The 26,204-nt window shown below is 42.8% G+C and overlaps 1 protein-coding gene across 1 annotated transcript in view; it reads left to right on the forward strand.

The window, feature by feature from the left end:
- LOC121340333 (neural-cadherin-like) overlaps nt 1-26,204 on the forward strand; it is a 55,424-nt gene that overhangs the window by 13,306 nt on the left and 15,914 nt on the right. Inside the window, exons 3-21 of the mRNA XM_041413026.1 lie at nt 693-887; nt 1,309-1,534; nt 2,842-3,046; nt 3,432-3,543; nt 6,635-6,884; nt 7,803-7,945; nt 8,289-8,461; nt 8,809-8,977; nt 10,706-10,876; nt 14,185-14,357; nt 14,461-14,628; nt 15,570-15,819; nt 17,056-17,183; nt 18,381-18,567; nt 18,704-18,847; nt 20,492-20,775; nt 21,711-23,328; nt 25,116-25,209; nt 25,978-26,162. Of these exons, the coding sequence (XP_041268960.1) occupies nt 693-887; nt 1,309-1,534; nt 2,842-3,046; nt 3,432-3,543; nt 6,635-6,884; nt 7,803-7,945; nt 8,289-8,461; nt 8,809-8,977; nt 10,706-10,876; nt 14,185-14,357; nt 14,461-14,628; nt 15,570-15,819; nt 17,056-17,183; nt 18,381-18,567; nt 18,704-18,847; nt 20,492-20,775; nt 21,711-23,328; nt 25,116-25,209; nt 25,978-26,162 (4,875 nt within the window). The remainder of the gene's footprint in view (nt 1-692; nt 888-1,308; nt 1,535-2,841; nt 3,047-3,431; nt 3,544-6,634; nt 6,885-7,802; nt 7,946-8,288; nt 8,462-8,808; nt 8,978-10,705; nt 10,877-14,184; nt 14,358-14,460; nt 14,629-15,569; nt 15,820-17,055; nt 17,184-18,380; nt 18,568-18,703; nt 18,848-20,491; nt 20,776-21,710; nt 23,329-25,115; nt 25,210-25,977; nt 26,163-26,204) is intronic.

A 26,204-nucleotide genomic window follows, 5' to 3' on the forward strand; every position in this document is an offset into this window, starting at 1 on the left:
AAGGCCGCTTTTAGAACACAAATGTGTGGCTGCATTTCTCTTCACAGAGAAAAGCAAGGCACAACTTTCCAAGGATATTTTCCGGGAATCGCAGCGAGGAACCTCAGAGAAAGAAAAAACAATTCTTATCTCAATTGCTGCACCTGTGTTTGTGCACAAGTGAAATACGTTGTAGAAGATTATTTACCTAAAAAAAATTAGTAATTAAATTCTAGTGTAAGTGTTTTAATTCATTAACCAATTGAATCCATGTGTGTGTGTCGGGACTGTCAGCTGACAGCCACGAGATTTTGTAAAGTTGAGTGCTTGTACAATTTCAGTTTAAATGTAGTGTAATATAATACAGAATAATATAGTATAATAAAGTAATTAATTAGCCTTCTGATATCAATGGAGTCCTTCTCATCATTTCTCCCTGCCATGGGGGTCACTTTGAATCCTATACAAATGTGCTTAGGAAAATTTCTTCAAGAAGCCCATATATACCTTTAGCATCTGTTAGTTGCTGTGAATTAAAAAGGCTGGAATATAGGTCTCCCTAGAGGTAAAAAATACTGTGATTAGATCTCTACATGTCCTTTGCAGTGGAAGCTTCCTTGTAAGTTTGTTTACAGATGCTAATGGATAAGATCTTAGCATCCCTGACTAAAGTTGGTGACCAAGCTGTCTAGAAGTCTGTGTGTCTTTTGCAGATGACGACTGGTACCTCTGCCACGTGACTCTCCTTGCCCCAGAAGAGGAGCTTCTGTCCTGGGGCATGTACCCGTACCCGTACCTGGCGCGTGTCGACCCCGATGCGCGCAAAGGCGCTCTCATCTACCAGCTGGTCGCACGTGGCAGCGGCCCTGAGAACACCACGGCTGGCATAACTTACACACTCATTGCAGGTAGGGCCAGTCTGAAAAAAAACCCTGAGATTCTGTTTAGTTGCTTACCAGGTTTCCAACTTCATGGGTAGATTTTTCCCTTGGGGAATCCTTAATGATACAGCAAGTACAGCAAGTAGAAGTGCTGTAAGTAAAAGTTACGTGGATGGGAATCTTGTTGCCATTTTCTTTGCTTATTTTGAAATTTATGGCAGCTTTACTTTTAGCTTAAGGCTCCATTTCTTACTCCTTCTTGTCTCTTTTACACTGCCGGTCAACAAAACAGTGTGAGTGAAAGATAAGGTGGACAACTGGAAACGTAAAAAGTAGTGATACAAGGACAGAGATGGATGTGTTGAGGATGGCTTACTTTGAAATGGTGAAGTGCAAATGTTCTTGCTGTGGGGCATGTCTCAGACCAGCTCTGTGCACATGTTGATAGGTGGTGAAGAGCGATTCCGAGTGGATAAGGACACTGGCATGATCATGACCACTGGCCTGCCTTTGACATGGAACAAGGAGTATGTGGTTACCGTGGAAGCCTCTGATGAGCACGGCAACAAAAGCCCCTACGCCTCCGTTTCCATCCTGGCCGGCTCCCGACCTCCACAGTTCACTAACATGTCCTACAGCGTGTTTGTCCCTGAAAACACTCCAGCAGGAGAAAAGTGAGTTGTACTTGCTTAGGTGACTCCCTCCCTGCAGTCTGAGAGGAGCTTCACAGAGCACAGCAGGGTGAAACTTTTGTGGTTTTGCTTCTTAGGGCCATGCATATGCATTTGTGTATCACACTTTAAAAATAATGTTGTGTTTTCTAAAAGAAATTATGCCTCTTTTGATGCTTTTCCAGTGTGACATGAGTCTCCATGTGTCACAGGTGGTCTGGGACGCTGGAATTATTTTAATGCTTTTGGGGTTTTAGTGCATTGCATCATGAATTAGAATAGCCAAACTACTGGCTATGCATCTCCTGGTGATTTAAACAAATGCTTGGAAAACAGTCTTTTAATTAACCAGATCTGGAGTTGTTTATGTCCTGTTTGACTTGTATTTAAATTTCTAGAAAGACAAGTCATTGCCAGACTCTTGAGATAACAGCACCAGTGTGAAGTACGAGTAGATAAAGCTCAGTCTCCGAGGGGCTCTGCTGTTGCATGAAGAGTGGCTAAGCCAAGCCACAGTGAGGAGATGCTCTGGGTTTATTGTCACTGTTCAGCTACTTGAGAGCAGAATGGGCTTTAAGGCCTCTGAGGAGCAGGTGGAACAGTGCCATAAGGCCTCTGAGGAGCAGGAAACCTCAAAATAAACTGATGACCTAGGATAAATTGCTGGAGATGTGCCACTAATCCTTAAGAGAGACTGAATGAGAAGGAGGAGGGAAATTTCTCTACTTCCCAGGAGCTTTCAGTGAGATGAGCTAAAAGTGTATTATGCTGGTGAAAGATTGGTGTGAGAGGTAGAACTTCAAAACAGGAGTCACAGTAGGGAGGCAAACATTCCTTTGATGTCCTGCCAAGGTGGACAGCAGGATCTGGAAAGCCCTGTGCTCCATGGGTTTCCTATCCATGTCTAAACCCATTTCTTTTCTAAATATACAACTACAGAGAAAATCAGAAGTATAGTAAGTAACTTATTCTGAATAACTGAGAAACTGGGGGTAGACCAGTAACTGCTGTCAAATATTTAAAAAGCTACAATAGGGAAGAAAAAATGTTTTAGTGTTAGTGGGGTTGAAATGGTTTTTTTTGTCAGCACTACTGTATCAATGAATAAGTTTGGTGAGAGGAGAGAAGAGAAGGTAGATGGGCTCCCTGTAGCAAAAGGGGTTTCCAGTCTGAATACAAAACTGAGCCAAGCATTGACAGAGAGTGAGCAAGACCCCTTTCCTCATCCTATCCCCTTCCTCTAGGTGCTGAGGAGACAGCTTTTATTGTTATTGTTTTGAAGCAAAGGGTTGTTCTCTCGTTCTTTGCAGAGTAGCAGTTGTTGAGGCTGTTTCTTTCCAGAGCCAGCCTCTTTCCTACACTCTCCTGACAAACCCCTCTGGGCTCTTCCGAGTGAGGCAAGAGAGTGGAGAGCTCAGCCTGACCCACCCCGTGGACTACGAGAGTGAGCACCACCTGTACCACCTCCTTCTGAAAGCCATGGAAGTTGAGAGCACTCTCAGCAGTGTGACTGAGGTACATGAATCTCTTCATGTCCTACCCATGGTCTGCAAAAACTTGGTCCGGGACCAGTTACACAGGGAGATAGCCCAGGACACTCGTGAGGATGCTGGGCAGGGAGGAGCCTTGTAGTACAGGCAGAAATCTGGGCTCTGATCTGGGTTCACATCTGGGCTCTGCAAATACCTCTTGTTACTAGATTTTGGCTTTGAGCCCCATCTTGGGAGTGGAGGAGAAAATACTTCTCTGTGTTAGAGCAGTAGTGTGAGAAGAATAGCATCAGAGTTGTAAGGACGGGACAGCAGCAAAAGCACTGACTGCCACTGCAGTGCCCAGAAAGAGGTGCTCTTTTAGCAGTGTAGAAGCTAAAATCCATTCTCAGTGTGTCCTTTTTCCTCAGGTCATGGTCCATATCACCGACGAAAACGACTGTTCTCCTGAATTCCAGCGCTCCATTTACAGCAGAGACAACGTTCCTGAAACCATTCCTGTTGGCACGTCTCTTCTGCAAGGTGGGGACCTTCCTGTCACCTCTCATTTCAGTCTTGCCACAGACCTGCTAGATCGTTCCCTTTTCATCTTCTGGAAGTGCTGTCTTCCACAGGCACTGCCTTGGTAAGATGTGGATGGCAGCTTTCTTGGCAGTCTGTGGATGACTTCTAGTTATCATGGAAGTAGAGCTGTGTGTGATGTGAGTGTCCTGTGCCCAAGGAGAGATCCTGTGGTATCCAAGGGCAGTTAAAGCAGCTGATAGGAAGTGGCTTCATTTCCTTTAAATGTTGTAGCTGTCTAACTCATCTTGATCATCTTTTTGTGTCTCAGAAGAAGCTGCAATTAGTTTTACTTTTCTTAATGTGTTAAGAAAAAACCTGGGCTTTTTCAAATGGGCAGCTAGTTTTGTCAAATAGGCATTAATGCTTTATAACTGACTTGCAAAGTGTTAAAGGAAAAGTATTTTGAAAGCCTGTGAACTTCTATTTAAGGCTGTGGCTTACCAGTCATCATCCCATGTTTGTTGTTTTTAACATGGCCATGTGTCACTTGCATATAAACCCTGACTGCACAGGTGACATTTTTAGAGGCTAAAACAGTATGCTGATAAAAGACTTCAGGGGGTATGAACCCTGAGAAATTAGTATGTGCCAAGGCAAGACTTAGCAAAAAGATGAAAATGTAGATTTCCCAAAGCTGGAGCTGAGCTCTGCAGGTTGCAGAGGAGATAAGAAGTTTAGCTTCCCTTGTGTAAGGGGGCTGCAGGGCCTGCTTTCGCTAAACAAGTGCTAAGAGAGTTCAGACCTTGTCATACTTAATTTTTAGATTTAATTGCTCTTGGGAAGAAAGAAATTGATCAGAATAACCAAATCCTAAAATTCCTAAGCATGTGATTTTCCTCAAAGACATGAATATTCTTCTGTCCAGAGGACCTGTAAAGCTCATCAAAATTCCACTTGTGGGGGAAGAAACATATGCCCCATGTCCAAAGAAAGCAGAATGTCAAAGCTGTGCAATTGCATCCCAGTTGTTGTCTTGCCACACGGTGTACATTTCAAGAGTAAGAGCCATCTTAGAAAAGAAAATGTGAGGTGGAAGTATAGTGACAGTCAGTAGAAATGGGTGTGTGAAGACTCACTTGCTGTGGAAGGGCTGAGCAGGGTTGTTAGTGGCTGCAAGGGAGCTGTACCTTGTTCAGGATGAGACCTGTGCCACTAACTCTGACTGCCAAGCCAAGTATCTCAGGAAAAAAAGACAAAGAGCTCTTACCCTCACTGTAGCTCCTTGAGGGATGGGATGTTGCAGCCTCAGAATGACCCGCAAACAAAAATACATGCAAATATGAGACAGCTTTTACCATTCTGGGCTTTCCTGGAGCTGTTTGTGGCAGTGAAAAAGGTGGTGTGGTAAATTCTTTTGTTACATCTGTGGATGATGCGAACATCGGTTTCAGTTTTCAGCTGCTTTTGTTTTAGCACACGAGAAGTCTGGAGCACGGAGGGTGCTCTCAGAAGGACGCTCAGCCTTCAGCTGCGTCGCTGTGCCAGCAGAACAAGGCTTGGAGCTGTAGCTGGCGGCTCAGCCAGAGTTAGCTTGCACTAAGCTAGCTCAGAACCTGTGCAAAGCCAGCACAGAGCTGCTTGTGGCTGGCTTATGATCCTTAAAATATCCTTTGCAATGCACACCAGTTTCCAGGGTGGAAGGAAATGGAAGGGAATAGAATTCCCAGGTGCTGTTGTGAAGTAAGGCACGTTTCTGTCATGTACAAGTAAGCGCCACATTCCTTATCTGCCAGAAAACATCTGGGGGAAAAGAAGCATATCGTTAAGCACATAGAATGTATTTCTGTGACTGGTTAAATGGCTCACTAATGGCTGTAGATTAAATCTGAATTTTTCAAATCAAAAAAGTTTTTCATGTTCTGCATGCCTTTCTAAAAACAATACTTAACCACTGTACTTGACAGATTTAAATCACTGTCATTTTAGTCTTTGAGTTTTTAATATATTTTGTCTGTCACTGCAGCAAGAAAGCGATTAATTCTAAAGCCCTTGATTTTGTAGTCTGTAAAACAAACATTTATTCACAGCACAATTTGGAGAGATTTAAAACAAAATGTTACAACCACTCTAAATATCCTTGTAAACAAGATGAGTAACTTTCCACAGACAGATGCAGTTGAAATTTTTTGCAGCTAAGTAGAACAGTTCTTCAGTGTACTTTTGAAATAATTCTCTGCTCCTTTCCTATTTTGAGTTAGTATTCTGATAGAGACAGGTTGTTTCTGTCCCCCACCCCTCTGTGGGTGATGCTGCAGCTTTTGCTGGGGTGTCCATGCACTGCAATCACTGTTCTGCTTCCACAAAGCTGTGTGCTACCACGGTGGCTGCATCTGGATCCTATTGGTAGAATAAGGAGTTTGTTTGTTACCAGTGTGGGTATGATGTGAAGCCTCATTGTTAGGCTAGAAAAATTGCAAGGTAATTGAGGAGGTGAGCTTCTGCTTTTAAAAATCACTTTTGATGCTTTGTTGTGCTGGTTTGCTGCTCCTGAGCAGATGGGACACTCAGTGTACTGAATAAACACTTACTGGGGAGGAATGTTTAATCACTCTTCGTACCTTGAAGCACCAGGTAATTGAAAAGTACATAACTAGCTGGGAGCTAATTAAATTTGAACATGGCATTCCTGGAAAGAGTGAGGAACCAGTTTATGACTGATAATGTTAACCAACGTGCCTACTGATCGTGTGCTAATTACCAGTGTTGACTGCTATTTGTACAGAGCATTTTGTGCAGTGCTGGGATCACAGCTCTCTTGCAAATTCAACTGGCTGAGATCACTCAGGCTGGGTTGGAGCAGAGGGAAGAGTTGTTTTGATTTTTCACTCCCAGCCCCCTGCTAAGTTCCCAGACTGTAACTACAAAAAACAACAACAACAATAAAACAAAAACAAAACAACAAAAAATCCCTTTTATGGATGAAACAGATTTAGGTGATGCCTGTTCTCAAAAACTAACAAAAAAACAGAGCTGGCTTGGTGGCAAACAGCATAAGCAAACCTCCTTTGCAGTATGATTATTCTGTTCTGTTAAATGTGTTCTCTAACAGTGCTTGCAACAGACTGCGACTCTGGCTCCAACTCTGAGATCTCTTACTTCATCCAGAGCACTGATTTTTCCATCACACGTCACGGGGTCGTCAATTCTAACCAGAGGCTGAACTTTGAGCGAGCCAACCACATGTACGAGTTTGTGGTGATCGCTGTGGATAGAGGACACCCCCCTCGCACGGGGACGGCGTCCGTGCGCATTCGGATGGCCAACGTCAACGACGAGGCGCCCGTCTTCTCCCAGGCCGTGTAAGGCACCCTGAGCACCTGCTCTGCTTTTTAAAGATACTGCTCTGACATGTAACCTTAATAGCACTGGGCCAAATGTTGTTTTGTGTGACTGTAAGTACCAGTGAAACTGAAGGGTAATTTCTGTACAGAAAGGTTTTAGGAGTTGGACTTTCATTTCTAGATTGTATATAAAAAATACATCATTTGTGATACCAGTGTATTGACTTTATAGAGAGAGAACAGAATGAATCAAAGACCTACCTATACAGGGAATGATTTTGACTGTGTTGGCACTCCTAGGTCTCAAAGTGATTATCCATGTATAAATTAGGTGACAAATAAATACATTAGTTAGCAAACTACTACTAAAATTTAATTTTAGCAACAACAGATTGTATTGTAAGCTAATTTCATGAGCCCCTCCTTGTTTAAGACTCCTCTTTCCTGTCCTCAATCAAGACAATTTCTATTCTTTGCACAACTTTGAAGTCTGAACATATTTTAAATACAAAACACACATATATTCATTTACAAAATTAAATACTTTTTTACATTCATCTCTGTAGTATCTGATGCTTTCCATTAACATATAGGGGCATAAGAAACACTGCATGGCAGATACTAGTCCTTTTTCTCAACTTTAGTAGATATATGATCCTGTTTTTCAGTACAATGTATTGTGGTGCATATTGTTATCCTCCAAAAGATCCTTCAAAATTATGTATACTGAAAGCACAGGATTACAATCCTAAAATAAGTACCAAATGTTGAACAAAGAAGACCTAAGTCATATCTTGAACCAGTTTAAGACTCCATGGTTGCATGCCCAAATCTTTTAAAAACCATTCATAAGGAGTCCATACTGTTGCTGATGGTTAACACGGTGATGGTGATTCTGATACTTTGTGTGTTGCCATTACTCCCTTATTCCATCAGTTACAGGACTTTCCTTTCGGAAGATGCCGGTCCCGGCACCTTGGTGGCTACTGTTCGGGCAGAGGACCCTGATGGAGATGGGCTGCTTTATCTGATTACTGGAGGCAATGAGGAGGGCAACTTTGAGCTGGATAGCCAGAAAGGTAAGGAAAGAGGGTTTAGAACTCAGTTGTTTGCTAATCTCTAGTGGCTCTGCTCCACCTGTATGTCAAGAACCATAAGAAAGCACCATATTAATATAATCTGCAAATGGGGATGCTTTGTATCAGTGAGGATTAGCTCTTTGATATGATGGTTGTTCTTCAACTATCAGCCAAAACTTGGGATCCTGGTCCAAGCCTGTGCAGACTAAGATGATACGTTACTGTGCTTTGCAACCAAAATACAAACTGAGCCAGCAATACCGTGACGGAGAAATGTGATGCTCACTTGATTTTGTGTGTTTACAGAGTAAATTAACATGACACTTTATGCTTCCAAATTCAGGTATCATTAAACTCCGCAGAAACCCACCACCCAGTCTGAAAGGGCCACAGTACACCCTGAATGTCACTGCAATAGATGACAATGCCTCGGGGGGACCCACTCCTCTCAGCAGTTTTGCTGAGGTTATTGTAGGAGTTAATGACATCAATAACAACAAGCCTGTCTTTAGAGAGGTAAGATGTCTTTCTGCAGATTTTTTTTCCCCATTTAAGTTATCTCTGGGGTAGTAGAGTCTCCATAGCTACTGGTGGCTGCTGGTGGGCTGAAGGGTCTGTGTGTGCAGAGCAGAATGAACTTGTAAGTGAACAGAAGACAGCTCTCTTCCTAGAGGAAGTGTAAAATCTTCATCCTCCTTTTTCCTTCCTCTCCCTTAGAGACTGATTTATTTGTGTGAATAAGTAATAGTAGTAATTTCCTTCCAAGTTTTTCCCAGACCTGCTGGAAAAAATATTGACACTGTGCAGCAGATTCACGTGACTCTGTGTAATATTTAGGGTCGGATGTTTGGGTGTATTTTTAGTGCACTTACTACAGTGACAGCAGCTGGGTTCTGGAGAACCAGCCTCCAGGCACGCGTGTGCTGCAGGTGGAAGCCTATGATGCAGACCTTGGCATCAATGGAGAGGTGAAGTATGGGCTCATGCACCGAGATGGAGCTTCCCTAGGCTTCAGCATTGACCCAGACACAGGTCAGTAGCTTCAGGTTACTGAGAAAAAATGAAAATTGTACATTGTATTGTAATGAAAATGCCACTGTATCAGTATGTTCATGTGGGCTCATGCTTAACCATGTAACTACAGAGTTAGCTGTGACAGACAGGAAAAACACTGGAAAATGCTCAGGGTATGTAAATACCCATGCACATAGATTAGATTAGATTAGATTAGATTAGATTAGATTAGATTAGATTTAATGAAGGTTGTAGTGATTCAAATCATAGTACCATAGAATGGTTTGGGTTGGAAAAGACCTAAAAGATTATTTATTTCCAACACCCCTGCTGTGGCAGGGACACCTTCCACTAGACCAGGTTGCCCAATGCCCCATCCAACCTGGCCTTGAACACTTCCAGGGATGGGGCTTCCACAGCTTCTCTGGGCAACTTGTGTCGGGCAGTGTCTCACCACCCTCACAGTGAAGAATTTCTTCCTAATCTAAACCTGTTCTCCCTCAGTTTAAAGCCATTACCCCTTGTCCTATCACTACATGCCCACAGCTACCCTCTCCAGCTCTTGTGTAAGCCACCTTTAGGTACTGGAAGGTGCTGTAAGGTCTCCCTGGAACCTTCTCTTCTCCAGGCTGAAAAATCCCAGCTCAGTCTGTGTTCACAGGAGAGGTTTCCAACCCTCTGATCATCTTCATGCCCCTCTTCTGGATTCACTCCAACAGATCCACATCCTTCTTATATCAGGGATCCCAAATGCAAATTAAATAGGAGAACAAATCCCAGTTCAATAAGATAAAAATGTGTTCTGTATCACTTACCTTCCTATTTGGATCAAGGGTAGCTATAAAAATGCAGAGCAGAAAATGAGATTTTTACAAGTTAAGTTTATTCTTCCCTATGATGTGACCACAGTTTATTTCTCATCTCATGCACAAATAGGAGATCCAGTGCACTGCAGGCAAAACCCTCATACCAGAACAGGGCAAAGATATCTTTACATAGGATTTATTTCAAATGAGAATGTTATGTAGTTGTTGATGTTTCTAGAGTCAAAATAGGAAACTGGGATATTGTTATGTCCAGGACTGTGCAGGAGATTGGAAAGGACTACAACAGAGCTGAAGAACTCTGAGCATAGGAGAGAAATAGGTCTAGAAGTGGCCTCAAGAAGGCCAGTGTGAAATCTGCTAACCAGAAGAAAATAGCTGAGGAAGGGAGAGACTTGATTAGTAGGGAGGAAACCTGAAGATTTGGAGAAAATTGTTTGATTTATCCACTATATGATTTTACCCAGTTTTAATCCGTTCAATGAGACAGCCTCCAACTCCTGTAGCAGAGGTTACTTTGGTCATATCACTTGTGTCTTCTGTGGTGTGACTCTTCCTCAAAGTAATAATGAGCTGATTCAGTTACTCGGACTGTCACTGGAGTGAACCTGGAGAGGCCCTTCAATGAGAAGGAGAAAGTCCTTCTGTGCTCCTTGAGCCATGAGATAACAAAATACTCAGACTGAGCTTCTTATCAGGGCAGCAGGAAAAAGGTGGCATGAGGCATGTGGGGAGAGGAGAGACAAGAGAACTGCAGTTGCTCTGGTCCAAGACACGCGTTGCAGGGTCGGTGAGGATCGATCTTCACGGCTGTGTTGCGCGCAGTCAGAGCTTCCTTTCGCGCAGGAGATGTGCAGATTGCTCTCTGCAAATTCAGTCCTGAGGCTGTGCCAGGCAGCACAGGAGGTGTCTGTGTTTGCAGGAGTCATCACCACCACGCGCAGTTTTGACCGGGAGAAGCAGAGGGAGTACACCCTGTCTGTCACTGCCACCGACCAGGCGCGGGAGCCGCTGATCGGCGTGTGCCAGCTCACCGTCCTCATCGCCGACGTCAACGACAACGATCCCAAGTTTGAGAACAGCCGCTATCAGTGTGAGTGTTGCTTAACTGCCTGTGCCGCTACTGCCACGGGAATCTCGTTAGAGGGTTATTCCTTGTAACAGTGCTCAGCTAGGTGACCGATCTTCCTTTGTTCCCCACTAAGCCAGTTACTGTGTAACCCATCATCAGTGGAAATGTGCAGAATTAACCAGTGCTCTTTACTCATTGTAGTTCTCTTAAAAACATTTACATACTTCACTCCCACAGATGAGGCAGATGCGATCCCTTCTCTTGGCAGCTTTTCTCTGCCCAGCTTTTTTCTGCACTGAATTTTTATTTGATGTCCCAAAACAAAACATGACATCCTAGCTGGCAAATCATCAACCCTGACCAGAAGTACAATTGTCCTCTGTGTCTCTGTAGCACAGTATCTCTCTTTGAATAGACTGAAGTGCATTTATGTCTTGTCAAACAGCACAGAATCCTTGGTTTCTAGGCTGCCTTTGGCTGGGAGCCAATGCCTGCTGTGTCTGTCCTGCTGAGCTAGCTTTTCCCATTTGACCTGGTGACATTCCCTTTTTCATCCCCACATGATATGCTTTACATCAGTCTTTTGTTTAATTTGACTTGATGCTTCTCCAGTAGAATCCTGCATTTCATTACACTTGGACTATCCACACGCAATGTCATCCACAAGTCATGTCATCCAACAATCTCTAGTTGTTGCACTGGAACAGGCCCTTCCTTGCATAATTGCTTGAAAATGGGGGAAAAAAATTGTTGCTGATGCATCTGCCAACAACTTCATTTTGGAGTTTTTTTGCCACTTGTGTGGAAATGTCATGGAGGGCAAAGCAATGACCAATGCCTTATTAAAATGAAGATGGTTTATAAGAAAATTGTCTTTAACATCACAGACGCCAGCATTTTAGAAGGAATCAAAAATAAGTTGGATGTTTATATTTTAGGACTTTAAGGAGTGACCTGCTGGGAAATATGTTAAATATACATCCACACTTCAGACTTATGTACAAGGGCAGAAGGAAAATTGTGTTGCACCTTTTGAAGTACCTTGTAGTGTGTATGTACGTGCCAAATTCATTAAAATGTGTAGATTTGGAATAGCTGTTTCTGTAGTCTTACCAGTGTCTTCTGCAAACCTGGCCAAAGCAGCACTGAGAAGTTGAGTAGGAATGATCTTTCTGGAGAGAAATATTTTTGAGCGGAACAGACAATCCCTGAGGGAGAGGTAATGGTTGTGCAAAGATGAACCTTTCTATTCTACCATCACACATGTCCTTCAGGTGAAACTGCCCAGGATTCTTCTTTTTCAAAAGCTGTGAAGCTGAGAGGTTGCATTTGTAATTATGGTGGCTTCAGCACTTTGAGGAACAGGCAGATTTTTTTTTCTTTTTTCATGAACAGAGGGTGCTGGCAAAGGTCCTGAAGCAAAGGCAGCTTTTTGAGATGGCAAACCTGCAGATAACGAGGTCACATTATGCCTAGCACTTTCCCAGCATCTCTACATAAGTAATCAATGCTTGAACGTCACAGAATTAAAAATAGCTTCTTCCCTAACAAGATCAAAGGCCATTAGTCATAGTTTTCTATTTATCCTGGAGACTGCTGGTTCTTTACTCTCAGCTCTAGGATGTTGGTTAAATTCCTGATTTAGCCATGCATCTTATCATCTGTCTGCAAAACAGACATTAAAGAAATGCCAAACTGTAGCAGGGATGGTACAGTAAACGTTAAAGTTGTGTCAGAAGCAAGCAAAGCACATGAAATGAGAGACTACCACCCTTCCAAGTATCTTTGGTTTTTTTTATTACAATGCAATTTAACAGTTTGGCTGCTAAAGACAGCATAAATATAAACACACACACACACACACACCCCCAAAAGCATAAACACAAAAAAGGAGAATTTTACAGCGGTTTATGGCAGTTAATTCAATTTTCATTAATCTATCTTAGTGCTGGTAAATCTCTTGTGAGATTAGCTTTGTCTGTTACTGACATACCAAACACAAGAATCCCAGGACAATTAAATGACACAGGGACAAGTGAAACCAATTAAATCTCAAATTACTGCTCATGGAGCAAATGGTTGCTGTTGTTTAAAGTTGTTCTGCTCCACTACTACACACTGTAGACATTAAAGGAGAGGACCTAAACAGAAAATATGACTGCTTCATAAGTAGTGTGCAGTTCTGATTACCCCACATCAAAAATGCTAAAGGACACACATATAAGGAAGATCAAAGATATGAAATAGTTTCTGAACAAGCCATGAATTAACAGACTGACTGGGTTGCCTAAACCCAACTGCAACAGCCTTCCCAATGTCAGTTTTAATACACTGAGCTGGTGGAGCCTTAGTACAACGAAACAGCTCAAAAACACAATCAGGCAAGCACAAGTAACTACTTGGAAGAGGAACTGGGACTGGATGGCCGAAGATCGAGGGAAGAGCTGGACCAAAAATCAGTGAAATGTAAAGAAGAGTGTGGAAGGAAGACAGCCGGCAGGGATGTGATAGTTTCATATGAAACTTGCCTCACAGAGTGGAGAGGAACAGGAAATGACTGCTCATGATTTCCCATCATTTTGTTGGTGTCCCTTCCAGAAATCAGGCTTTAGGAAGACAAAATTAATTATTCTTCTGTGCAGTGGGCTCTTCAAATGCATGATTTTGCCGCCAGATTTTTAGATGACAATTATGCGAGCAGGTTCAAAGGAGGATTGGCCTCTAGAACTATGGGCAGAAAGACACAATCTCTGACACAGGTGGATTTCTGGGAACAGGGAGTGAAACCTAAGGAAAGAGACATACATAACATAATCACTGTCCTTGCCCTGGGCAGCTTTTCCAAAACACTGGTGGGTTGGAGGCCTGTTTTCTGTGACCTGAGTCTTTATGCTTTGCAATTACCTAGTGCCTCCCACTGGCAGTGCTGCTGGCACCACTCATACTCAAGATTAATTCAATTCACACCAACCTGCTTTGATCATCAGCTGAGCCCAGCAGGCTGGGCTGTGATCCGAAGCAGTGGGCATGAGAGCCGCTGTGGGGTTTGCCAGCGCCGCCGTGGAGTGGCACCGTGCTGGCAGCAGCAGTGTCAGTAAATCTGCACCACCAGCAGCTCACTTAACAACCCAGCGTGGCAGGGGAGAGGGAAGGGGAAGCTAAAAGAGGACTACAGACACTGTTGGTGACAATACTTTACAACCTGCTTCAGTACAGAAACACTTAATCTCCCATGAAGGGAACAACGATGTTTTACAGGGGTATTTCTTTACAAATATAGCCTGCTAAACCAGAGCAGACCTGCTGACAGTACCTTTGTCTTTTCAAAGACTTTCTTAGTGAAGACACTCCGGTGGGGATGAGTTTCCTCCGAGTTGCAGCTCATGACAGTGACCAGGGTGTGAATGCTGCCGTCACGTACTCAATGTTAGAGCATCAGCTGGAATACTTCCAGATCAACCCCAGCACAGGCTGGGTTTATGTGAACTGCCCACTACCCCAGGTAATGTGAGACTCCAACCCCTCAAATCCATTGCAGAGGGTTAATTGCAATCTCTTGGTTTGTACAAAATAGTTTTCAAGTATCCTCTGCCTTTGTTTCCCAGACAATGCGCATCAGCCGCTATATTGTAGCGACAGATGGTGGGAACAGAAGCAGCACGGTGGAGCTGACGGTGACTGTCACCAGTGCACTGAGCCAGCCACCCCAGTGGGAGCAGAGCACATACTGGGTAACCATCCCCGAAAACACCCTTCGTGACACCAAGATTGTGGTATGTTAAAAGCTTGATTGCTTCCCTCCCTCTTCACTTCCACTGCTTCCTCTGTTATGCTCTAAGTCAGAAGTTCATGGGTGCCCGCTCTGCAGCCTTACTGCATTGCACTATGCCCTTATGAGCCTTCACTGCTGTGTACCCATTAAAGTTTGTCAGGTGTACCTGTCACAGAATAGGGTGGCATTTCAGCTGGCAGCAGTTTTCCCAGTGAATTCTTGCAGTAATGGCCCTCAAGGTGTGCTTCCACAGGAGCAAGACTTGTGCACTGCCAGAGAAGGAAATTCTTGTGTGTTCCCTCCAAGAGCCAGCTCCTCACTCCTCCATTCTCATCCTCAGTGGGCTGTGCTATCTGCTTGTGTCTTTCTGAAAGCTTTTCTAAGTTTAGCACAAGAGCATGGAGTGACATAGTTTGCTTTGGACTCTTGTGACTCAAACCAATTCCTTTTTAACCCATAGAGACTTAGTCTTTAAGGACAGAAGACTTAGTCTTCTATATATTGCCACATAATTCCTGCCTTCCTCCTCCTGCATGTAATATTGAAGCACTTGGAAACAATTTAGGGTTTGAGTTTTTATTCTGTAACTTGCTGGGTAAAATGTACAACTCAGTGGAGAAATGGTCTCCTTATGGATCAGTTTTGCTTTGGAAGGAGGAGAGAGGAGGGATTTCCTATAGCTGTGCTGCAATTCTGGCTTGGCACATTTACAGGCAGATAAATTTCTTGTTGATTTAACACCTGCATCAAACCTAGATATTGTAAAATAACACTCATCTCAGTAAATGTTTCTATTTTGTCTGTTACCTGAGTCATACAGGTGTGTATGTTCTTGGAGAACATACACATCTGTATGTTTGATGTTTCTGCCATCAAACTCAACATGTAACACTTCCAACCCCGTGCTTCATGAATGTATGTGGTGGCTCTTTTCTTCTTCAGACCATCAAAGCCACATCCCCTCTTGGTGATCCCAGGGTTACGTATAACCTGGAGGAGGGCCAAGTTCCAGAGACTAACATGCCAGTTCGTTTCTATCTGAAGCCAAACAGAGCTGATGGATCTGCTTCTCTTCTAGTCGCTGAACCACTTGACTTTGAGACTACTAAGTTTTTCACCCTGACAGTCCGGGCACAAAACGTAGCAATGACTCCTTTAGCTTCCTTTGCCACTGTTTGTGTGAATATAACAGGTAAGCTTTGCTGCAGCTCAGAAAAATATTCTCATTATTTTTAGTATAATGCCACGCATTAAGGTAACAACCATGAAATGCCAAGCCACCTCAATGCTTTGTACATTTCTATAGTGTAAAAAGTTCTGCAGTCATTAAACAGGTCTGTCTGAGACAATTCCTAAGTACAACTATCAAATGTGGAGATGTGATAGTGCAAAAATGGGCTGTTTGAATGTCTAGGCAGCACTGTGCCTGGTTTTGTAAAGGTAATTAGAAAGATTTTCTTTCAAAAGGAGGAGAAATCTAGTACTTGTTCCCAAGCTATTGAAAGGAGATGAGTATTACTGGAAATAGTCTGTTCTATAGAAAGAGAAACAGCTCAGATAGGGTGGGTTTGTGTTGAATATCTGTTTAGGGTTTTTGTTACATTCATATTTTCCTTTGCATACTGAAATTGCATCTAGAAACGAAATTGCAAGGATCCTTATGATAAGTGCAATTTTCAAAAATTGGATCCAAACCTCCTTATAGTAGGATCTTTTCATAAGGCTCTGTTCCAGTAGATCCACATAAACTATAAATCTGATATTAATCCCTGTTTTTTTGCAGGATTACTGGAGTTACTTTTGTTAGGCAGATATTCAGATGAAAATATGAATAAATTAAGTCTCCAGCAAAAACATTTTTCTTGCCCACCACCATGGAAATGAGAAGGGGGTAGTAATTTGAAAGGGAATCCAACTTTCCTGCTTCACTTTATCCCAGCATTGTCCTGTCTTTCGCAATCCACCAGTGCAAAACCCCTTCAGGCTGTAGAGCAGGGTCTGAGCCTCATTGTAGGCTATGGACCCTGTCCCAGAAGGTTTTCCCTGTAGTGAAGTTATTGGTACCAGAATTTGGCAGAAACTTCATTCTGCTCACAAGAAAAATTCCTTTTTCGGTAACTTAGGTGTGGATGAAAGTCCTCCTGGTCCTGGGATTCATGGACTTAGTATATCTCTGGTCAAATCATTAGCCACTATCTTGGCTGGCATTAGGCCACTGTCTCCTAGAAACTGCCCAGTGTCTATAAAATGTCTCCTGACTGCTACCATGAGAATGGGAAAACCCAGAGCAGGATTGCTTATTACTATAACCAATGTAAGTTCTTCCTCTAAGCAAAATACAACTGTGGGGAAAATATCAAAAAAAACAGTAAAGCAAAAAAGTTTTCAAATATATTTTTACCATGATCCTCATCACCTCCTTTTTCAGATGTCAATGACAATGTTCCATTCTTCATGTCTTCTAACTACGAGGTGTCTGTGCCAGAAGCAGCTGATGTTGGCACATCTGTGGTTCAGGTGTTAGCTATGGACTTGGATTCTGGCCTACATGGACAGGTTTGAACTTTAATCCAGCTCTTTTCCTCATAATACTCAGGTTGTAGTGCTGTAATTACTGAGAATGTGCAGTCAGTTGAAGGCAGGGCAATGAGCCACCAGCACTTCTTATAGCACTTTGTCCATCTTAGTGGTGTGCATCTCACGGGATGCAGGCGGAGGAGATGCGGTTCGTGACCTCAGGGTCCTGAAACGCATCCTGATCCAGCACCCATGACAGAGCACTGCTGCATGATTCTCAGGGTTGCTCCCATGACAAGACAAGTGGATGTAGCTGCAGGACATGTTTTCAAACTCCTGCCTCTTCAGCTTATTTTTAAATTGACCACCAGGGATTATTGTCAGTTATTCACAGCCTTTTAAATATGGTCGATTAAATACCATTGTTGGTCAAACCAACATTTGACCATCATAGTAATAATGACCCCACCCTAGGGAAAAGCAGAATTCTGAAGGGAATTGCTCATTTTCTTTGCATTTTCCTGAGCCAATCTAAAAATCCTACTAGCTCTTCTGTGAAGAAACTCTAGCTAGTGGAGACTCTGCTGTTCTGGAACTGTCATTTTTGTAGCTTCTGAAGAGCAACCTGAGTGGTAGAACAGTCAGGTGCTGCTCTGGGCATGACTTGAGGGTGGGGATGGAACTGATGTTTTTTTCAGAGAATGACCTTTATTACAGGGAAAAATGTGAATAGCTTTCATTGGTGGAGGTTTTCATTTACTCAGTCTTGTTGAACAGGACCCAAATTATTAGGGTGTTTTGGGGTTTTTTTGGTTTTTTTTTTGTTTGTTTTTGGTTTTGTTTTTTGGTGGTTTTTGGGTTTTTTTTTTTTTGTGGTTTTTTTTTTTTTTTTTTGAGATCAGAAGCACAGTGGATTACTAGAAGCTGAGCAGACACCTTCTGTTATTCATGATCTTTCTTAACTGCTCCTACTGGCCACTGTTGGAGATTAGATACTGGGCTTGATGGGCCTTGATATCACTGATACAGATGTTCTTCTGTTTGAGAATTCTGCAGTTTTTATATCAAAATAAACAAAATACTTAGAAAAAATATGTTCAGATGAACTGTCTTTCCTCAGAGTATTGCTACTTTGCAGAGAGAACCAGGAGGCCACTGAGGAAGGGGGAGGTCACAGCACCTGGACATAAAAATGAAAATTGAAAATGTAACCTCTTCTAACAATTTCTTTTTTAGGTTCACTACTTAATATTAAAAGATGCCAATGAAGATTATCAGTTCTTCACCATTGAACCTGAGACAGGAATTATTTACACCCAGGCATCTTTTGACAGAGAGAAAAGAGCCTCTTACTTGATTGAAGTCCAGTCTCAGGACTTATCAGAATCTGCTAGACCTGGTGTTCATGGGCAGCCCAACACAGGTAAAACTAAGAAGGAATTCTATATTGGGCTTTTAAACTTTCGCAGGCTTGTCAGGTATGTGAGCTGTTTGGAATAATGCAATATTCCACCACTGCCATTTCTATTCTGTGTGTTCCTCTTGCATCTCCTTCTTAGACACAGCCTACGTGAGGATTTTTGTCAGCGACGTGAACGACAATGCCCCGGCATTTCCTCGGTCAGTGTATGAGGTCAGCGTAGATGAGGACAGGGATGTGGGAAGTCCTGTTGTGACAGCAACAGCAGATGATGAAGATGAGGGTGAGTGGACCCTGCATGTCTTTTTAAGTCCTTTTCATGTTGATGTGTGCTTGTGTGTAGGGCTGCTTCCTACATGGACAAACAGCTCTCTGCATTCAGGAGACAATTTCACATTTCAAACATCTGTGAAAATGGGGAGAGAAGTTCTGGGAGCATATGAGTGTTTTCTTTAATTAGGTGCTCAGATTTGTAGTGCAACGGTTAAGTTAGCTGGCGATGTCTTTGGGGCAGAATGAAATTAGCTGGAATCACAATACTGCTGTAACTTTATACTCTCTTTCCAGAAGATGTGCTTGCTTTTTGCTGACTGCTGTGCTTTCAAGATGTCCCTAGGAGTCAGTTCTATTTACCACTATTGTAAAAAAATTAAATATGTGCTTTTTGGTGAGTTAGTGGGTTAAATATACTTGTGGAAGTGTCTGACGAACAGTGGAAAATGTGAGATGGCATGGCCAGAAATGAAGTCAGGAAGAAAGGGAAAGTCATACCTTCCATTTGGGCTCACACTGACACCAGCTCTGATGATGTGAAGCTGCCCTTACTGTGTGGTGAGACCAGATGTGCAGAGCCAGTCCAACAGCATGTACCACTAGTCAGTCCCGTTTTGTGAGCTGGTCCAGCTCAACTTGCTGAAGAGAAACAAATCTGTTGGTTAAAAGAAGGCAAGCTGGTGACAGAGCCCAAATGAGAGCGAGAGGGACGTGTTGCTGGGAGCAGGTGGGAGCTGGCCGTTCCTCTCTGGGACACTGCTGCAATGCCTGTGCCTCTTAGTGCCATGGGGGAGGTGTAAAGAGGCCTTTGGAACCAGCTGCTGCACTTGGGAGAATTTGACAAAAGCTGCTAGCAAGGGATGCTCAAGCTTTTATTGCAAAGGCAGCCAAGTGCTTCCAAGCACTAATGTTGAGCACAGCTTTTTCACTTTCTAGTCATCCATATTGCTCTAGTCTTGTCATCCACAGCTGACTCACAACTTAAAAAGCTGAATGTTCTTTTTGCTCCTAGCAGCTCACCTATTTAATTTAGGAAATGACTTTGTATACTGGAATGCAATGTATTTTTTACCTTTCCAAATAAGTAAACAGGAAGCACTAAAGTATTTGTTTTTGTTCCTAAAAGATTTTGTGTTGTTCCTAAAAGTTTTGCAGCAATCAAACAACTGCTGTTGCACAGGTAGATTGTTCTAAGATGAATTCTTGTTCAAAATAGAAGACTTCTGTTGTATTTTAGCACCACCCAGTGGTTTAAATAAAAGTTAAGGAATACTGGCATTTGAAGTGAGATGCTTAGGAAACATTGAGTAAAAATAGCTTCTTGTATTTCCATAGTATGTTACTTTTTTATTATTGGAAAATGAATGCAGAATAATTTAGAGGCACACCATTTTCTCCATTATCAATCAACAAGTGCTTGTCTGTGTCTGTAAATTATACTTGTAAATATAAATGCAAACCTAGCTTCCCATCTACTACACACAAAACCTTCAAATTACAACACAGATCATTCTGTAATGTTTTTATGTTTTATCACACACACACACCACAACAGCCTTGGAAAATAAGGTTTCTCTTGGATACATGTCCATTGTGCCTAGCTGGATTGAGCATTCACAGAGTGAACAGGGGCAACTGTTTCTTACTCTTATAGGTGCAAATGCCAAACTAAGGTATCAGATCACTTCAGGAAATGTGAAAGGGGTTTTTGATGTGGAACCTGAGATTGGAACTGTCTTCATTGCTCAGCCTCTGGATTATGAACAAGAACAACATTATGAGCTCCGGCTTGTAGCTTCTGATGGAAAATGGGAAAACCACACTCTTATCATCATCAATGTTGTCAATAAGAATGATGAAGCACCAGTCTTCACTCAGAATGAATACCAGGGCAGTGTCTTGGAGGAGCTCACTGATCTGCCCGTACTTGTCCTAAAGGTAAAGCAGTTTCCACAAAGCAGGGCAAAACCTGGCTTTGTGTTCAGCTCAGTCCCATCCATTCACACAAATCCAAAAGGATAGTACATTTAGGGTGGGGGAGGCCTGGTATTAGGACTTAGCTAGCAACTTTCTATAAAGAATAGAATAAAGTAAACCTGATAATTTTTCATGGCTCTCTTCACCTACATAAATAGCAGCTGATTTTGATCCTAAGAGTCTTTTCCAAACTGATTTTAAAATTATGTCATTTAAAGTATTGAAAACTGTGATAACTTTCTTTTACAAAGAAGATCTGGCACATTTTGAGTAACTGTATAAGCACAGAATGGTTGGCATGTGTACTTCATGCATGCAATGGTTAAATTTATGTTACCAAATAAACATTACCAGGGACTGTTCTTTGACTCCAGCTCAATCATCTTTGTTGTTTTGTTGTTAGAGCAGTTCTTGGTAGGCCCAACTAGCAATCTCCCAAACAAGCCCTGGATGCAAATCAGGAGCTGGGAGCTCTTTCTGCCCTATGCTGATCAGCAGCTTGGATATATGGCCTGTTTTCACAGCAGTCTGTAAACTCAGAGAGAATCAACCTCTGCTTGCCTTTGTATTCCAGCTCCAAAAATTTCACAATTTCACAAATATTTCACAAGAAATATTTGCTCAGCAGAACTATTATTATTTTCACTTGATTCTTCCTACAGTTTTTTCACTTTCCAAAATATACGGGGAAGTAGAATGTATTAGTCTGTGGAAATGTCCTCTTTTTGTTACTCTAGGCTGTACATGGTGTTTATTGAAAGAGTACTTGAATCACTCAAACCAACAGATGCTTGCTGTTAAAATTCACGCTCCGCACTGTAGCAGCTGCCATTGATAAGAGAACTGTGATTTCCCTTTTTTTAACGTAAACACTTGCCTGCTGTGGCTTGTTCCAGGTTTCTGCAATGGATCCCGACCAAGCAGCAGACCAAAATGCCATTAGCTACTCCCTGCACGGACAGGGAGCCAGCAGCGAATTCAGCATCGATGAGAGCACAGGTGAGATCAGCGCACACAAAAGGTTGGACCGGGAGAAGCGATCGACGTGGCGCTTTCTCGTTCTTGCAACGGATGAGGGCGGAGAGGGCCTGACTGGCTTTGCAGATGTGATCATAGAAGTGAGGGACGTGAACGACAACGCACCCCTTTTCCTCTGTGTGTCGGATGGATGTTTCACGGGCCACATCCCTGAGGACTCTCCGGCTGACACTCCTATCATGGAAATGACAGCAGTGGACCTCGATGACCCCAAGGCTGGTATAAATGCCGTGCTAACATACAGTATCATTCAGAACGTCAAAAACGAAATTAATTTGAACTTGTTCTCAATTGATTCAGTTAGTGGCACCATCTCTACAGTGCTTGGGTCCCTGGACCGTGAGAAGGACGACAAATACCTAGTGGTGGTTGAGGCCAGAGATGGAGGAGGGCTTACTGGGACAGGCACCGCCACTATTTTGGTGACTGACGTGAATGATCACGCTCCAGTCTTCCTGCAAAGGATTTACACAGCATTTGTCTCCGAGAACACGAGTATTAACACTGAGGTGGCAGTGGTGTCTGCTGTGGACAGAGATGAGGGAGAAAATGCCATGGTGACATTCAGCATCGTTGATGGGGACAACGACCGCAAGTTCTCCATAGAGACAGATGAAGTCAACAGCTGTGGGTTTATCCGACTACGCAAGCAGGTTGACTTTGAGAAGCCTCATGAGAGGGTATTCAATTTGACTGTGAAAGCAGAGGACATGGATTTCTTCAGCATCGCTCACTGTGTGATCTATGTGGAGGACTCAAATGATCATGCTCCTGTCTTCTATCCTCAGTTCTATGAAGTGGCTGCACTTGGGGAAGATGTACCAGTTGGCACCAAAATTATTCAGGTTTCTGCTGTTGACTTGGATTCTGGTCTGAATGGGAGGTTTTCTTTCCACCTGCTAAACAAGTCTGATCCAGGTGGCCAGTTCTCTTTGGCTAGTGATGGGTGGCTGATGGTTGCAGGATTGCTGGATTATGAGACGGTGGCTCAGTACCAACTCATTGTGATTGCCACTGATATGGGACAGCCCCCTCTGACTGGCAGTGCCACTGTTTTAGTGACTCTGCAGGATGTAAATGACAACGGGCCAGAGTTCGAGGCACATTATAACCCGGTGGTCTGGGAAAACACAGCTTCTCCACAGGTTGTCCAAATGAATGAGACCTCCACCCTGCTGTATGCCAAGGACAGAGACACTGCTGCGAACGGAGCCCCTTTCTCCTTTCGCCTCCTCAGCGATTTCGACAGCCTGAGCAGCTTCAGCCTGCAGGACTTCCACAACGGCAGTGCCGGGCTCACCGCACTGCGCACCTTTGACAGGGAGGTGCACAAGGCGTTCTACCTGCCCATCCTGATCACAGACAGCGGCATCCCACCCATGAGCTCCACCAACACACTCACCGTGAACATCGGGGACCAAAATGACCACCCGCATTCTGCTGGCTTCATGGAGTATCTCATTTACAGCTATGATGGTAAATCACTCCCTGATGGTTGCTTCCAAGCGTGACATTAGGCCAAAAGAGGCAGCTTTAAGTTTTACAGGAGGACTCTGTCCTCTTCCATGTAAACTGTTGGTTGAGGTGCTACTGAAGTTTGCTTAAACCCCAACAGGGAGCAGTAGGTATGTGGGGCACAGGTGTCTGGGCCACTTGATTTGTGGAAGAAAGTGAGCCAGCCTTGAAGAAGGAGCGTAACAGGCTGCTTTTCTTGGCACCTTTCTGTCAAACTTGAGTAATGGTCTCTTGGTTTCAGATACAGTTTTTCAGCAGCATTAATATATCAGGGGAGAAAAAAAAGTTCATTACTAAAGTTCATAATGTTGCTGAGAAATGATGAGTCTGAATGCTGAGAATCTTTTTTCTCCTCCTTAAACATTTTTCCTTCTCCAGATTGAATTGATTTTTAGTGAATACACTTAAACTGAACTCATATCTAAACTGTTGAAACAGTCATCTAAGTCTTCAGCTGAAAGATGCTGTTATGGGGGAATTTTCTGTGAATGCTGGCTGCATGCAGTGTGACAGAAGCCTTCTTTCCTTTCTTGCTTTGGCAATTAGGCAGCAGTATTCTTGTGATCTGATGCCCCCCATAATAAGCCCATCAGGAAAATAAAACACACAGGTAAAAATATTTTGGGATGCTTGCATCCTTGTTGGCTCAGGGCATTCCTTCCTTTTCTATTCTGCTCTGTGTCACACAGTTTGATAGCACATTAAATAGATTGTTTGTTGCAGCACATTAGGAACTACTGAGGAGATGCTGTTCACATTTATTTGTACTGAAACCTTGTACTGCCTGTTGTGTGATTACTCCAGTTCAGCTTATTGTTAAATTGAAACCAAATTTGTTTCTATTTGCTGAGAAACTCTGCCTGTAGCTAAAATACCAAACATTTTCATTAAGCCTGAATTCCATTTTAGTTGTTTTTTTCATCAGTACATCAGTTAATTTCTGGGAGGGACTATCGAAGACCTCAGATCTTTGATTAATTAAAATATAAAGGAGAGACAGAATCAAAAGGCTACTATTACATTGTATGCTACATTCATATCCTGTGGGAATTAAACACCAGGGCATCCTGTTTACTGTCTCCTGCAAAATATCCAGTGAATGTTGCCACAGTTGCCAGAGAGGCACAGTTTTCTCTCCTTGCATTCAGTTCCTTGCTTGTCAGGGTTTGTGCTGTTCCTCGTCATACATCCTTGTCCAGTAGCATTTATCCTTTTCGTGTATCCTTGATTCTTTACTCAGTAGGTTTATGAATTCAGAGAACTATTTTCTTCAGAAGTAAGTAACTTTCCTTCAGAAGTTTTGTAAATCCAGAAATTACATTTGTCATTTTTGCTGAGAGGATGCAAAACAAGCAGAATACATGCTGCTTTCCATCTCACCCCAGCCTCACCATTTACTCAAAATAAGCCTGGCCACTGTATTTTGGACATCCTCTCTATCTTGCTGTAAATTCTATCTTGCTGTTATTGCTACTGTTTTTGCCCTTTATAACCCCTTTTTCATTCCTATTGCTTTTCATTGCAGTCACCTGTAGAATGAAATATGTGTAGTCATACAGCAAACATGTGACAAGCATGGCACCATGTGGCATTTGCAAACCACAAATGCCTATCCCTCGACAGTGCATATCTCTCAAGAACTACCACAACTATTTTTGTAGCGGTCTTAGGCTTACGAGCCATGTACTCAGACCAGTCCATGTTTGTGTACATGTCAGAGGTCTGACTGTGCCACTATGTTGTTCCAGGTATTCTCCCCACGACTGTACTGGGCCAGGTCAGTGCCCCTGATGCTGATGACTGGGATCGCAAAATCTACCAATTTGAAGGGAAAACATCAAGGTATTTGGAGAGAAAAATGGGAGTTGCATAAATTTTATTGGAAAATTGAGCACACACAAAATCATAACAAGTATTTACACTGACTTTTTTTTGAAAACATGAGTACAAAAGCATTTTGTTAGACACTTTCGTGTGCAGATCTCCAAAAGCCCTTCTGAGTGTGAGGCTGCAGTAAATAACACTGCATGCCAAGCTAGTCTGCTGCCCATTGCCTCATGGGCTAGAATTCTAAATTCCTGTTCAGAGTCATACCCACAATCTGTATCAGTGAGCCGCTACAGGAAGCATACCTACCAACTTCTAAATTCCTCCATCCAAGCTCCTGGTGTTCCCATGTCACCACTGGTTTCAAGACCTTTTTTATACTAGATTTTTTATACTATATTTGGGAGTGTCTGGATTGTGACTGTGTTTGAGAGGTACATGTGCCACTCAGAGGTTTTGACAGAGGTGTCATTCTCAGTGAATATATCTACACTAGGAGTTTGCAGTGTTTCCAAAGTTATGGCTATTGCAGCTTCAGTCTTCCTATGCAGTTAATACAGCATAGCAGCAGGACAAAACCATCATGATACAGTGGTGAAGAGTCATTAGGAGCCAACAGGAGACAATGTAAAAAAGTTCTGTTCTGCTCTGTCCCTTCATGAGGGAACACATCTGCTTCCTTTGATAAATAGAAAGTGGTTCAGAAAAACCATCAGTGATGATATTTAGTACTTAGCTTTTGAACTTCTCATAGCTTGTTCCTTGGCTTAACTCTTATTACAGGTACTTTGTCCTTAATGATAACTCAGGTTTGCTGACTATTAAAGAAGGAACCCCACCAGGAACATACAACATAAGAGTTAGAGTCATTGATGGAGTCTGGCCAGATGTTATCTCCACTGTAAAGGTTATAGTGAAGGAAATCAAAGATGATGCCCTCCGTAATGCTGGTTCTGTACGAATAAAAGGTAAGCAATGTGCTCAAGTACAGTCTATCTCTGCAGTGTTAC

This window comes from Onychostruthus taczanowskii, unplaced genomic scaffold, assembly GCF_017590055.1.
Source record: "Onychostruthus taczanowskii isolate IOZ18803 unplaced genomic scaffold, ASM1759005v1 scaffold4, whole genome shotgun sequence".
Classification (NCBI taxonomy): Eukaryota; Metazoa; Chordata; class Aves; order Passeriformes; family Passeridae; genus Onychostruthus; species Onychostruthus taczanowskii.